This window comes from Phycodurus eques, chromosome 19 (genome assembly GCF_024500275.1).
Source record: "Phycodurus eques isolate BA_2022a chromosome 19, UOR_Pequ_1.1, whole genome shotgun sequence".
NCBI classification, from domain to species: domain Eukaryota; kingdom Metazoa; phylum Chordata; class Actinopteri; order Syngnathiformes; family Syngnathidae; genus Phycodurus; species Phycodurus eques.
In genome coordinates, this window is record NC_084543.1 from 2,078,382 (window position 1) to 2,093,788 (window position 15,407).

Below are 15,407 nucleotides of genomic sequence, written 5' to 3' on the forward strand. Positions count from 1 at the left end.
TTCCGTTCCAGACGGACATCATCCCGCCTCCGTTCCAGACTTGGGTCTCTTTGGTTCCAGTTTGGTTTATACATAACCGCCACACGGCGGAACAAAAGCGTAAAAACGCCAGGCGGTGTAAATCCAGAGAGCGAGCATTACTCCATCTTTGTGTCCACTCCTCATCACCGCCATGCTCATTTCCCGCCTGCTTCGTGTCCCGTTTCCTACTCTGGGGGAGTCATTTCTCGATCATGCATGGCAAATCGATGCATCGCGGTGCGTTCACGTGAGCCGGGATAAAATCAGAATCCTGAAAGATTGTCTTGTCTCACCTTGCCCTTCCCAATCCAGGAGGAAAAAAAAGTGCATTCGCTACATCCAAGGTGAAGGCAGCTGCGCCAGTCCTCCCTCCTCGGACGGAAGCTTCCCAGACTCCCCCCCGTCCTCGCCCTCCTCCGTGGTCCCGTCCCCCTCGCCAAAAGAGTCCAAACCTCAGACTGAACAAATGCAACCTCTCTCACTGACTATGAAACCCGCCCACCAGCCGCTCCTCCCTCACCCGCACCTCCTGGCCGTGCCGCCGGAACACGTCACGGCGGCGAGCCGGAAAACGCCGGCCCCGGAACCCGGCGACATCCCACCCTCGCGGCTACCGGGCCCCTCGGTGGTGTCCCCCGTGGCCCGGCCCTCGCCACTGCTGTGTCATTCCCACTCGCTGCAGCCTCTGTCGCTTGTGACCAAGTCTATAGAGTAGTGGTCGGACCTTCTCCTTCTTTCGTTTTTCTAGTCGCCACTAGCTATTGTTCTGTTTTGAAGTTCATTGGTCAATATTTGACCCGCCGAGGAACCGTCGAATTGTCCTAAAGAATTTAAACCAGGAGCTGTAGTCCAGCTCGATAAAACTTTTTCTTTTTCGGAAATCCTTTTTTGTTTCCTACAAACGTTGATCGGAGGCAACTGGACTTGTTTTGGTTTGCTGGAGATGTTTTCAAATTTGATCCAAAAGGCTTCTTCGGTCAAATGTAGAAGTGAAGAAGCCAGGTCATCCACGTCCTGGTAATCTGCAAAAGTTGAATCAAAGCAACATGACTCTCCTTGGTTGTTACAAGACGTTTTCAATAATAATCCTTTAGGCTTCTGGAGTCAAGGTAAAAATGTCTTCGACAACCAAGAATATTCTTTTTTGTTAATGTTTTCACCTTTAATGCAGACCTTTTCTTCAGTTCGAGGTTTAGAATTGAAGAAGCTCTACCGAGAGTCAATCTGCCTCCCTTCAGCTTTTGGTTATTGCAGATGTTCACCTTCTATCCAAAATGCTTCTTCAGTTAAATTTTAAACTGAAGACACCAAGTCAACCAGGTCATGGTAATCCACAAAAGAACTCTGGACTCAACTGAAATTTAACTTGGTTGTTGAAGATGTTTCCACATTTAATCCAAAAGGCTTCTTCGGTTCTAAATCTGACTAAAGAAGCCTTTTGGAATAAACGGGAAAATGTTTAAGTTCCAGTTTCCTCCAAAAGGCTTCTTCATCAAATTTAGAATTGAAGAAGTCAGGTCATCCGGGTCATGGTCATCGGCAAAAGTTGAATTGAAGCAATTGGACTCTTCTTGGTTGTTGAAGACTTCAGTTCTAAATATGAGTGAAGCAGTATTTTAGTTTAAAGGTGAAAACCTCTTCCACAACCGAGAAGATTCCAGTTGCTGCAACTCTTGTGGGTGATCGTGACCTGGATGACTTGCTATCTACAGACATGTCTTTTTTTTCCAGCTTTCGTGTTTTTGTTTTTTGTTTTTTTTCTTCGAACAACAGCGGACACAACAAGCTAAAGGCTAGCGTTGGTTCTCCTTCTTTATTTGTATTAAATACGAGCTTGCGAACCAATCACACCCTTTCACACAGCGCACGAGGGCGAGAGGCTAGTGGCGACCGCGCACCGAGGAACAACTTTGAATTGTGATGTTACTTGTTCTTGTTGAAATGTACAGAATAAAACAAAACGGGGTTTGGGGCGAAGGGGAGGGAGGGACGGGCTGGTCGGGTCGGGGATATTGTTAATTATGCATTCTTCCACTGCTTTTTCTTTGTTTACCTTTCGGGGTGGGCGGGTGTTCAAGGGATCGTTGGATTGAAAATGTCACCACGCTAGGACCAGTAGTATTTATTGCTTTAGAGATTTTGCTCGTTGTATCTTGTGCGTGTCTCTTTTTTGACCTTTGAGTTCCTTTTTCTTAAAAAAAAATGTTGTACAAATATTTTTTCTTAAGGTAAGCGACATATATATATATATATATATATAGATATATATATATATATATATACATACACGAACAATCCATTTTTACAAGGTTTTAAAAGGCATCTTTTTTTCCACCCCCCCCCCCCCTCCCCCCCATCTTGTTTTCTAAAAACCCAGATTCCGCTCTTGTGTACTGTGTCGATCTCACCAAGCCAACGTATGCACATATTTCGAAAAACGCGTCGATAAGCCATTGTACTAAAAATCAGTGTGTCGAAAGCCCTTCCCTTCGCCATTTTCATCCCTCAGACTGTTGATCCGCCGTGTACAGATTTTTCCGTGCCAAATTTGTGTGATCATTTCATTCCCCCCCAGACCATGCTGTAAGGATCCTCTTTTTTTCGGTTAAGTTCAACGCCATCCTTTTGCTGTGACGTTACATAGATTGCTATGTATGTAGTATAAATGTTGCTATAACAAATGTGTTTGGTAGCAAATTGTCAAATATTACAAATTTAAACCTAATAAAAATAAAAAAAATAAAAAAAGACGGGCATCATACTGTATAAAACCCACACGGGCCAAATTCTGTATATTAGGAGGTTCATAAAAAAACTATTAAATACAAAAAAAAAACAAAAAACAAACTGCCACTTTTAAGTACACTACTACATATAGGTAGGTAGGGAAAAAAATAGGCATGTTGATGTTGCAAGAGGCTGTAAAATATTAAGAAGAAAAAAAACGCTACAACAGAAATCATCCACTCGGTGCCATTGTAGTTGACATGTCGCGCGCGACTGTAATCTGTCTATTTCTTCTCTGGTTTATTAAGATGCTAATGATAAATAGTTTGAATGTTTCCTTAACGGCTGTGATGTTCCTGTTCTCTTTTATGCTCTTATCTTTTCTTTTTCTTTTCTTTGTTTGTCCGTTTGTTTGTTTCTTTCCCGTTATTTTCAATGGTTCCCCGAAACCATCTTTTTTGTAATGAATAAATGTTAATGCTGTACAGTCTCTGTAGCATGCAGTTCTGTATTAATAAAAGAAACCTAGTATGTGCACACCTGCGTCTTTTGTTTCAGGTCAACTTGAACGTTGTGTGAATTGATTCCCAAATCGTATGAACCAATGTTCACTTCAACACTGGGGATTTTCTTTTGTGTCTTTTATTTCCAATTAAACAAATAAATGCAATCTGCTCGCAGTGAATGCTCCAATCGGCGAAACATTTTCAGATGAACAGAATTATGCAGTCTTTTTAGGAAAGGGCACCATCAATAGTTGGTCTTCATTTTTGGTAAATTCCACATAATCGCGTTGTTTTTTTTTTTTGTTTTTTTTTTTTAATAGGAAAGTGCAACATCAATAGTTTATCTTCATTTTAGAGAACTGTAATGTTAATACTTTGTCTTCTTTTTAGGAAAGTGGAACATCAGTAGTTGCCGTCTTGTAATCCCAACTTTCAACTGATAATATTGTGGACATTGTAAAAGGTATTTGAAAAGTTTTTGTTTTTTTTCAATTCTGTGCTTTCATGTTTCCTCTCAAGATTACAGACACGGCAGCCCGTAATGACACTGAAAATTTCTGTCTTGATGTATGAAACAGTCAAAAGTAAAATATTGACAGCAATTAGAGCATCAAGTCTTTTTGAATATGACGCCACAAGCTTAGCCAGGCTGATATCAGACTCTGACGGTGTATGCGAACCTCAATCAAAAATGTTGCGCTTTCACGGTATTACGCTATTGCAATTACAGCACTGAAATGTATTCTTTGGAAATGTTGGGGTAAATCAAACCTTGTCCATTGTAGTGAATATTTGTAAACAACATATCAAATATTTGGTACATTAGCAAACATAAAAAGAAAATAACCAATTGGATTTTTACAATTGTCAAAATGCAGTACAACAGTAAAAGTACTTATTTCTCCGAAAAGGAGCATTTCTCCACTTTGTGAAGTGACATCAGAGCGGAAATAAATTAACCATGCTTGTTCGCTAGCGACTTGCCTCTGTAGCGATTCTATAGTATTTTCTTCAGCACTCGTAGCCGGTTGCAAATGTTCATTTCAAGGCAGCGTTATAGTAATATATTAACCTTGTCTTGAATTTGTCGAAGAGTGATGGGAGTCTCTCTCTTGTAAATGCTACATCGTATTTGAAGTATTGCCACGCTACTTAGGCCCGTTTCAGTATGTCCTTCCTCTACCGAGCCACAGTAGCTGAAAAATCCCCAAAAGAGACGACTATTTCGACAAGGAGAAAAGTTGTAGGGTTAGCGTCGACAAGGGGAGGGGGGAGCTATCGTGTCATTAAAAAAAAAAACAAAAAAAAAACCAACAGCTCGTCCCGCTGATTTAAAGTCCTGAAGCAGGACTTTAAAACCGCGGTGTACCTTGAAACTGGTAACCGGCCCGCGGCAAGTATGATGAGATGCAGCTTTGTATTCGATACATGCGACATCTGCGATGGCCTTCAAGCAAGCAACGAAACGGTGATGACAGTGCACTATAGGAGCACATTCAAACGTGTCTCTCGGAAACCTTTTCATTCCTTTGTTGTTTTTCCCTGTAAGTGTGAACTTGCCCGAGCGGTTGTGCTATACTTGCTTTGCTGTATGGATCCTGAACGTGTTTTGTACTCTTGGCCTCCGATCATGCAACGAACAAGTACAGGAGGGCGGAGGGTTGCCTTTGTTCCCTGTGAATGTACTCGCTCGCTCCAGTTATGCACACGTAATGCGTCGGCCTTGCCCTTGAACTGTCTTGGCGACGTGTAAACACGGAAGCGGTTCAATTTCATAGCGAGAACCACAGGCTTTGTATACCTGAGTAAAGAAACGGCGCTTTTGAAGTCGCGGCTCGACGACGAAGGCCGACGCTGCCGGCGAGCGTGCGAATCAAGCGCGGCGTGAGACGTGTCCCTGAGGTGACCACAATCACAAGTGTAGGATTTTTTTCTTTTTTTTAAATTTTATTTTAAATATACAGTATATAGGACTCTTTTCACCAAAAGAGAAAAGCTTTGACATCTGGCCACATTTTAGCTACACGAAATGTCCCTTAGTTTTGGAGGTTGTTTTTCGTGTGTGACCGCCGTTCGCATTACGAAGGATGCGTCGCAACGTGGCTACTTGAGGGATTGTGGAGTGAGGCTGTTTTGCTTCAACGGAAGATTTTGGACCATTGCTGAGCGTCGTATCGGAACAAACTAGCGGTGTCACAATTGATCAATCGACAACTAATCGATCAGCAAATTCATCAAGTAGTTTGAAAATCGATTCATCGTTCTTTAGAGTCCTTCACTTCAAATTGTCCAAATTTGATTTTGGCCTTAACAGTAAGTATTCTAAAATGTCTGTAGTCTTCCATGACAGCAGACTGGTTATCTTTATTTAATCAAAATAAGACTTTTGCAAATATCTTCTTTTAGTTTGGAACATAATGATCAACATTTTTGCCGATATTCTGACACGTTACCGACCAAACCAGTAACTGGATCACAATTGATTTAGGTTTCCACATTTTCAATGTCAGTTTGAAATAATGTCCTGTTTTTGTATAAAGGGATGGAAATTAAAACATTTTTCAAATCCGATTAATGGATTAATTGAAAAAAATAATAGCTGGAATAATCGATTATTAAAACAATCGTTTAGTTGCAGCACTGCACCTATTTGTTTGTAGTTGACGCTAATCTGACGAAAGTCTTAAAGTCTGACGAAAGTCTTAATTGTTGACGCCATTGATATATGTTTTTTCAGTAATAGATAAAGAATAGTTTTCAATTATTTGATAATTGATTAGTTGTTGATTAATCAATAAATTGTTGCACCTGTAGTAGCTGTGCAACCCCTATGTTTATATGTTTAGACAAAGGGCCATTTTTCCAGGAGTCAGAACTAATTTTGACGACATCTGTAAAGATCTTTTTTCCGTGGAAGTAAATGCTGGGTGAGGGCGGTCGAATTTATTTCAAAGCTTGTTTTGAAGAAATCGAGCAAATCCCAGAAGGGAAAACAACAAAAAGCAAAATTTGTTTGGACTCATGTCATTGTATTTCTAGATGCAAAGGCAGAAAAAAAACAAGTCATCATTTTTGGTGAAAAGGTAAGATACATTTTTTAATATCACATCAACCCTCCCGATAGCTACAGTCGAAAAAATAAAAGTGCCAGCAACTCCGGTATGAAGCGCGGCTCCAAACCAACCCGCCCGTCCGCGCACTTGCTGAATGACTGCGGGTTTGTGCGTGCGTGCGCGTGTGTGTCACCTTGGCACCACGAGCGCCCTCCTCCCTAATGATGGCGCTGTGCCGTGCGGGTGTCTAACTAGCCTCAGAGTGGAGCGAGCCCCCAGGCTAGTGCCGCATCTCTCCATCAAGGTCCACCTTCATCCCGCCAAGCGATGGCGCGTATACGCACACACACACACACACACACACACGCACGCGCACGCACGCACGCGCGGCCAATGACAAATAATTGATATTATATGGCATGGCTGAAAGTTTGCCACACTGCCTCATTAAGCAGTCCTGACACTCCGCGGGCTTAATAGCGCACCTAGCTTGGTGTGTTTTCTCTTGTTTTGTTTTCCTTTATTATTTGAAGCTGCATCCCACTCGAGGAGAAAAAACAGTCGTGTTGTTTTTCCAGCTTGTCAAGGTGACGCGACTTGCGCGGCTGTCACGTATCAATCATAATAATAATAATAATGATCATGGACCCCTGTCAACGGAGCATCCCGGGAGCCGCTGAGGAGTGCAGTGGGCTAACTCTGTTTTGGCGTTTTGCGGGAAGAGTGGTTTAAAGAGCCTGAAGAGGGAATTCTGAGATTTGTTTTAAATACATTGCACAACTTGAATACAATTGCTAAAAACATGCAGACTGAGGACTATGTCGTGCTCAATTGTGGGGATATACTAGTCACATCAAACTGTTTTTTTTATATATATATATATATATATATATATATATATGTCCGATGTAACAGTCACCATGTGGACCGGGGCTTCGGGTTTGCCTTACCGCTTTAGAGTGCCTCGTCGTTGCGATGTCGAAAAGCCCCGCCACAACCTGGTGGGATATTTTCCAGTCACCGGAAGTTTGAGCAGATATATTTTTGTGGATTATTTGCGTACTTGTGTGTCGGCATAAGAAGGATTTGTTTGACAGTTGAGCGGGGCGTGTTTTCGGACATTCCCACAGCGTCCAAAAGTGGACATTTATGGCATTTATAATGTAGTATTATTCATGTATTTTGTAAATACAAAATAAATTGTGAGATTTTTAAAATGTCTATTTTGTATTTTTTATTAAATAATAAGTTAATTATGAAATCAATTACAAATTTAAACAAGAAATGTTTTATGATATAAACCACTTTACATGCAATTATACATTTTTTAAAATGATTTTTGGCACTAAGAATGTAGTTTATCCATTGTAAATAAAATACAAAAATAAGAATATAAAAATAAAAATTGAGTACTCTCATGAAATAATTGGGTAATTTGTCATGATTAAATTAACTATACATTCTAAAAAATGTTGAACTATTATTAAAACCTATTTTACATACAATTTCTAACCATGACGTTTTCAATAGATATAAATAAAATGTTCAACTCATGAGTTGTTTTCAAACTCAACTGTGGCCCTTGACCCTAAATGTTTGCCCGCCCTTGCGCTAACGTCTTCGCAACCGTGCCGCCCTAAAGAAATTTCCTCTCAGATTTCTTTCTCCGTCCTCCAGCCCAGTCGGTGGCGCCATCTCGCAAGCGAAACGTGTACTGCCGCCTGCCCGAAGTTTGTTTGCGGCGTCTTGAGGGATCACAGCTCGTGAGGTCGCTGAGGGTGAGGACTGCTTCCTTCCTGGCAAATTCCTTCAAACGACTCCCTTCAAATATCTTGATCTGAAGCCTTGTGTTGTCATGCAAAAGAAAAAAGAAAATGTGTGTTTGGGACTGAAGTGGAAATGTTTGCATGTTCCTCTTTCCACGGAAAAGTTTTCTCTCGTCAATTTCCCCAGTAAAAAAAAAAAGTGTGCGGCGCTGTCTCGCCCTCAGGACAGAGCGCGCCGCAAGTGCGCCGCGCCGAAGGTGCGCCGCGCCACGCGTGCCTCGTAGGCTCGCCAGGAGCTCGGTGCCTCTCAACTTGACGGATTGCCAGTCTGTCAAACAAAACAAAACAAACCCAAAAATGGGGAAGAAAACCTCCCATGCTGTTGCTTGACTTCCGTTTGCCTGCGCGCGCAAAACACGAGGCACAAAAGAGCAACATCTTCGCCGCCGTCTGCGCCCTTTTGTTTTGTAATCTGTCTTTTATTTCTTGCAGGCGCAATCAACTGAGCACAGTGGAACCTTGACTTGCGAGCTGGAGATTCCATTTACTTACCAGTGGACCTCCAGAAAACACTCGGAAGGAGCTTGGAGAAGACGCAAACGTTTGGTATTGACCAATGGTCTGTCATCTTTGTATATTCTATAATACAGCAATTGTTTCTTTATCAAATGCGTACCCCAAATAAATGTTGACATCTCTAGTGATAATTAGCATTCCGCTAGACTCTCAACAGTGGTCGCTCCACAATCTTGTGTGCGTCCATGTTGACATTGGTTTCTGATTTTAAAATTAGTCATCCATCAATTTGTTGTGTATATGTCATGATATGAGACAATATTTGATATTGACTACTGAACGATGAGTTCACTGTCATAACGTCCCAGCGCGGGAAGCCGTAGCTACGTTGTGGCCTGTGGCAAAAAATGAGTTTGACACCCCTGACTTAAACGAGGAAAAGGTGAGCTTGAGAAATGGAAAACAGGAAAATGGAAAAAGGGGGCCCTATGCCCGCTCCCTTGTCCCCAAGCCCCTCCCACCACACACACACACACACACACACACACACACACACATACACACACATTAAAGCCATGCCCTCCAGTGGCGTCTTGTGATATTTATTTATTGAGATGATTTTGCCAGAAAGCTCCCCAACAACGGTCTTTGATATGTTGCCTGGCGGTGGTGGGAAAAGGGGGGGTCGAGGGGTCACAAAGCAAGGATAGAAAGAAAAGCAGGTTGTCGGGCAGCGCAGCGCGTCCAGATGATTCGCCGCGCGGGGAGCGGACTGCTTTCCATTGATTACGGGGGGGGGGGGGCATTGATTACTGTTAAAGGCCCAACGATGGTCTTCCTCGCTGGTTGGAAGGAGCGCGGCGAACGTCGGAATGAAAGTCGGGTGAAGACGCCCGCGACGAGAAGCTTTGCGTCGCGAAGCTACGAGATCAACATTTCTTTTCAATTAGAAATTAATATTTTGAATTAAAATCAGCAAAACAAATCTAAGAATATTGAAAGATTTTTATTGACCTCGATATGAGTGCTTTATACATGAGTGCTTTAAAAAATGAAATACAAATAATTTTGTTAGCCTAATAGCGTACTCGCCCACGTTATTTAAAAGAAATTGGGATTTTTTAATTGATATTCTGACAGTAAGGTAAAGTGTTGCAGATTGATATGTATTTGTTTCCTGCCTTGTTAAATCAGTTATCATTGTAAAAAATCCTGAACAAAATCAACACAATTAAAAATGTCATTTTGAACTTATTTTGTTCATTTTCACCGTAGCCCATCAAGGAATTGTGCCAACTGCTCGCGGCTGCCAGACGCGTTTTGTCGGGAAATACCAAAATGTCCACGCGGAATTCCCGCCGCAAATTCTTGTTTCGGCGTTCTCCCTCGGCGCTTGCGCGCCTCGAAGTTAAAGCGCATTTTGTCGCTGCGACGTCATCATCCAAATGATCGCGCGTATTCGGACGGGTCTCGGCTCATAAAGCCGCCGCCGCCGCCCATCGAGACATCTGCGCCTTGTTTACCTTCGCCCGCTTTTCCTTCCTCTTCCTCACCTGTCGGCCATCTTTGCATTGGGCGGTCCCAACGTGACCGGTGAGCCGCGGCCTTGTCGGGTTCGGTCCCGCAGCCGCTGCTAATTGAAGCAAAACAATAATCCGTCGCTTGCAGAAGGAACCATCGATAACCCGGTGTAAACGAAGGCACCCGAAACCCCCCCGTCCCGCTTAAATGAAGACGGATGAGGGGATTTATAAATAAAAAAATTTAAAAAAAGCTGCATCCCGTGCTTCATTCCGAGAAAAGGGGAGGCGTCACGTGTGGTTTTGGCGTCGGGGGGCAAATGGTGGCATCCATCAGGGCGGACGCTGCCATTTGCCGCCATTTTTCCTCATCAATCAAACGCTTACGGCAGGGCGGGCTTCCAGACGCTACGTCGCGTCGCTCAATCCGAATGGTCTGTTACGACCTCATGCCAACAAAATACGGCTCAAAATTCCACACGCAAGATTAATGACCACGTGAAATTTTTTTATCAACTTTTTATGACATTTTATTATTAAATTTTATAGTGAAAATGGATTATTTAGTCATAAATTGTTGCTTTTTGTCTAGTCTCTTCAAATTGTCAAATCATTCACTGCCCCCTCCCCCGGTGGGAAAAAAACAGCGTCCTATCTCGTCACAGGCTTAAGTGGAGATCGTTATTAAGCCGCCACGTTGAACCCTGACCTGTGCGGCAACCGGCCAGAAGTCTGGTGATTTATGGCCGCCGCCTCCGTTTGCGGGCCCTTAAACGCTTCCTCTTGTTTGACGTCGGCTTCCTCTCAGGGGCGAAACATTGATTGCTTCTATTTGTGGGGCTCTCATACTGATAATCTTTCATATTCAAAATTCAGACAGACAAAAAAATATTAGGTGTGAGGAATTTCTTTCTTTAAGTGCACAACGCATTTGGCAATGAACTGGAGCTGGCCGTTGATTTGAGGAAATGCGGTATGAAGTGTAAGTGTAAACTAACTACCGTTATTTATATCTTTTCATCAATACAACGAATGAAATGTCTTTTGGGGTTAAGGCATTTTTTTTTTTTTTTTTCAATTGTAGATTGTTATAAAGAGCAAACCAGTTTATTGGGCTAATGTGTGAGCTCTTTGTTGCTCCTAATTTGTCAGATAACCAGTGATTATTCTGTTTAATATAAAAACAAGAAACACACCCTACAAGATTATTAGGGCCATTTATTTCTTCAAGCTACGGTCAATCTTTTTGTTTTATGCTTTTCATCACACTCTGACTTATCAGTAATGATGCTCAGATACAAGCTTATTAAGGGTGAGGCGTTTATTTTGTATGTGGACACATGCACGGTGTCCATTTGTGGGAATGTGGTATTAATTAGCATGAGTGTAAAGTCAAACTTTCGGCTTAGATTTGTCATCCCATTAAAGAAATGAAACCTCTATTTAGGGTGAGGTGTTTATTTATGTGCTATCTTTGGGTTTGTTTCTGATGCCCTTGAAAAATGATTTGCGCGATGGATTACGCTACACCTTATGATTCAACGCGCCGGCATTTACCGACGCGCTCTTGTGTAAACGGATTTGAATGTGTGCGATAACGCCTTCGCCTGTCGTCGATCCTCATCACAGTTTCAGTCCCGCTCAGATCTAACCAGGAAGCACAGTTCAGCGTGTAGAAGGGATTTGTTTTGTTTTTTGTTGTTGTTGTCGTTTTTGGTGCGAGTTTGCTAAAAGCATAAATATACAAATGAAAAAAAAAAAAAAAGTCTGGCAGCCGCCGCTGGGAGACGTTCTAAAGACCTCCCCTCACTTTCGTGCCAGCTCGGCTTTACCCGAGTGGTGCTGCGTTTAAGTTCTCCCCATCTGCTTGTCTTTGCGTTATCTCGCTCCAGGGCAGGCACCTTGCCCAAAATACACACACACACACACACACAGTTTCATCTTTGTGATGATGACGCACTTTTTTGTGTAGCCCACACACGCACTCACATCAGCCACGATCCCGAACGTAGATGAAGAGGAAAACGGCGGCGGCCTCCGGAGAGGAGAGGCCGCTAACTTCCTCGGAGCGTTGCGATCGCGGGCGGCTGCTGGATCCCGAGTGCGGCAACAGTCTGATCGGGATTTGGGAAAAGGACGGCAGGGAAGGAAGTCGACGTCTCGGGTGCCTTGTGTCACGAATTTCAAAAAGGAAAGGCTTTTTGTGTGGGCTAAGCAAGCACCACGTTTTGCACAGCAAAAGTTTTTAACAAAAAAATGAAGTACAAATCCTCAAAAACGTATTTAAAATGAGTAAAAAAAAACAAACAAAAAAAACCATTTTTTTTGTTTTTTGTTTGCTTGTTTTTATTATTCATTTGGACCAACCCTTATTCCATGCAGTGGCCATTCTGCAGAATTGCCACTTCCTCTTTTCTTTTAACCTGAACCATGACTTACCAGTATAGCATGCAATTGCCCAGCCGGCGGTCTGGCACAACGCCGTTCGGACCGTCGGCCTCGACATTGCCGGTCGCACGTCGCAGGGCGAGCAGGAGGGAAAGAAATTCATTCATGCTATTGTGGCCAGCGCGTCGTCCCGCTGAATTTCAAAGGAGGCAAAATGTACCATACATTGTCCTGTCCTTTCTTCTCATATCGACATTTTAGAAGGATATCAAACATGCAATGTGATTTAAAAAAAATAAATAATAATAATAATAATAAAAAATGCCAGAATTCCCAAATGAAAAAGGGAGCGCTTGTTTTCTTTCATAGGACTCACAGGTTACGTATCCAACAACGTCTTGGACATTTCTTCCTCGTGTACATTTTCAGAGGAAAGTGATAAAACATTCCAGAATTCCTTTGAAAAAAATTCACTGGCCTTGCACTTTTCATGGCCGAAACCATTTTCCTGACCTTTCTTCCTTGTGTCGAGACACATTCGGAAGGAAAATATGACTTCCGTTGTGATAAAAAAGTACAGAATTCCAAAAGAGAAAAGGGAGCGGGCTGCCAGGTTTCATGGTTTCCAACAAAACTTCACCCGTATCGACATTTTGGAAGGATAATATGACTTAAAATTGGATTAAAAAAAATAACATTCTGGAATCCCTAACGAAAAAAAAGGAGTGCTTGCTTTCTTACACTGAGCTCGCAGTTTTGGTGGCCAACGACACACACGTCTTGCTGGCCTTTCTTCCCCTTTTGTGCATTTTGGGCTACTTTTCAACGCTGTCTTGACCTTTAAATGAGAGGAGGGAGCCGTAAGACAGATTGTTGTATAATTCATCCGGACCCCCCGCCCGGGACGCGCCGTGCCGTCGTGTTAGCATCTCCGTTGGAATTTCCTTTTGTTGCCGCCTGTTTGTGTACGACACGCGGCCTCGGCGGCAATTACCTCTTTAAACATTCGTCGGCCTTAACCGAGAACGTGGAGGAGGCGCTTGATTTCCCCACGCAATGAATAAGTTAATAAAAAGATTTCTCTGGCACGCTCGGAATCCTCACAAAAAGAAAACAAAGACGCGCAATGTCTGCGTGTGCACAACAAGAAGAAGGCGGCGAAGAAGGAAAAGCGGACGGAAGAGCTCCTGGAATGACGCCTCCCGGTCGTCCCCGCCCGCCGCAGCGTTAGCGTTAGCGCCTCCTAAAATACTTTCTGCTGGAAAGCCGCGGACGGCGTTCCCCAGAGAGCCTCTGCCGGTATCATTAGCGCGGCTCAAGTGGCGTACAAACTTCAGCAAAACGTCAAGCGAGGGGAAATGTGCTCGCATTGCACCTCTCCCTCTTTCTCTTTCGCTCCTCTCCTCCCAAATTAAGATTTCTCCAAATAAAAGTCGAGGACAACTTGAAGCTAGCGAGAGACGAAGAAGAGCGAGAGAGAGAGAAGGTTGTGTGAAGTGGAGCCTCCTCATCTCTCATTTTTGTGGTTTTTATCAGCTCCATATTGGAGGCTTCCAAATGATGAGGTCGGCGTTTGAGGCGCCCGCGCGCACACGAAACACACACACTGTGTACATCAGCAAAAATGTTCCTCAAGAAGAAACATTCTGTCATAGTGTTTCCAATTGTCGCGCATGTACACACACCAACTCGCGCGTGCTTTTTTTTTTTTTTTTTTTTTTTTTTTTTTAAGGAATTCCTGAACTTTTCATCACATTCCAAATCATGTTTTCTCTCCCAAAATAAAGACATGAAGCGCAAACGCCAGGAAGACGTTGTTGACCCCCAAGCCTATCAAAGAAAACAAGCGCTCACTTCTTCTCTTTTTTTTTTTTCTTCTTCTTCTTTCGGACTTCCACAACACACTTGTGTACGTAAGCAAAAAAAATTCCTAAATGAAAACAATCCCACACGTGTGGAAAACAAGCGCTCCATTTTTTTTGTTGGGTGGGATTCCAGAACGTTCAATCACATTCCCAGTCTTACTTTCCTTCCAAAATGCAGATTAGAGGAACTGACGGCAGGAAGTCGTGTCGTCAGCCGCAAAACCTGCGATCCCTGTCAAAGAAAACAAGCGCTCCCTTTCTCGAAGAAACTGCAAAATGAATTTTTGGGTTCATATTTCAAGTGCTATTTTCCTTCCAAAGTGCAAATTAGAGGAACTGAAAGCGGGCAGTCGTGTCGTTAGCCGCAAAACCTGCGATCCCTGGAAAAGAAAACAAGCGAGTCCTTCTTTTAGAAATTCCAAAGCATTCTAAGTCACATTTTCAATATATTTGATATGATATTATTATGTCCAGTATATATATTTGTGTATTAGATTTGTGTAAAAACCTCTTCTGTTATTTGCTGAAGAACAGACCTATTTGTTGTTTTTGCGCTCAGGTCAAAGCCATGTCTCATGTAAAAGTGTTGCTTTGGCGCCATCTTGTGGCCAAGGAACTATGTTGACATGAGCGGAGGCCATGTCCTTGTCTCATCGGAAACAAAAAAAGTGCTTCGCTGCCATCTTGTGTCATCTGTCGTCGGTCCTTGAAAGCAAAGCGAAACTGCCGTTACAATTTGCCTGTTTTCGCTCACATTTATGACTGTGCATAAATGCCAAAAGTTGAGTTTAAGAACTTATTACCGTCGGCGTAAATTGCTAATATGCACATTTGATGACGTGTGTTCGCGCTAGCTTATACGATTGAGTCTCGTGAATGTGTTTTCGTTTGTGTTGAGCAATTTAACGACTGACTAGTCATTCATGTAACACGTGTTCATGATTGTGTACATGCGCGATGTATGGCGTTGATGCTTTGTGATCCTTTCCGTTTGAAGTTTTTCGCCTCAACGGGCAATTACAAAGCCCCTTTTTGGGGCCTCAAT

General features: G+C 42.8%; 1 protein-coding gene across 25 annotated transcripts in view; it reads left to right on the top strand.

Annotated features, from left to right (window-relative positions):
* tcf7l2 (transcription factor 7 like 2) overlaps positions 1–2,904 on the top strand; it is a 100,098-nt gene extending 97,194 nt beyond the window's left edge. For 14 of the 25 annotated variants that reach the window (XM_061705308.1, XM_061705309.1, XM_061705315.1 and 11 more), the window contains one exon: positions 334–2,904. In XM_061705308.1, coding sequence (XP_061561292.1) covers positions 334–736 — 403 coding nt within the window. In that variant the 3' untranslated portion in view covers positions 737–2,904. The remainder of the gene's footprint in view (positions 1–333) is intronic. The other 11 variants (XM_061705324.1, XM_061705326.1, XM_061705330.1 and 8 more) reach the window with 3 other exon arrangements.
* The last annotated feature ends 12,503 nt before the right edge of the window (positions 2,905–15,407 follow it).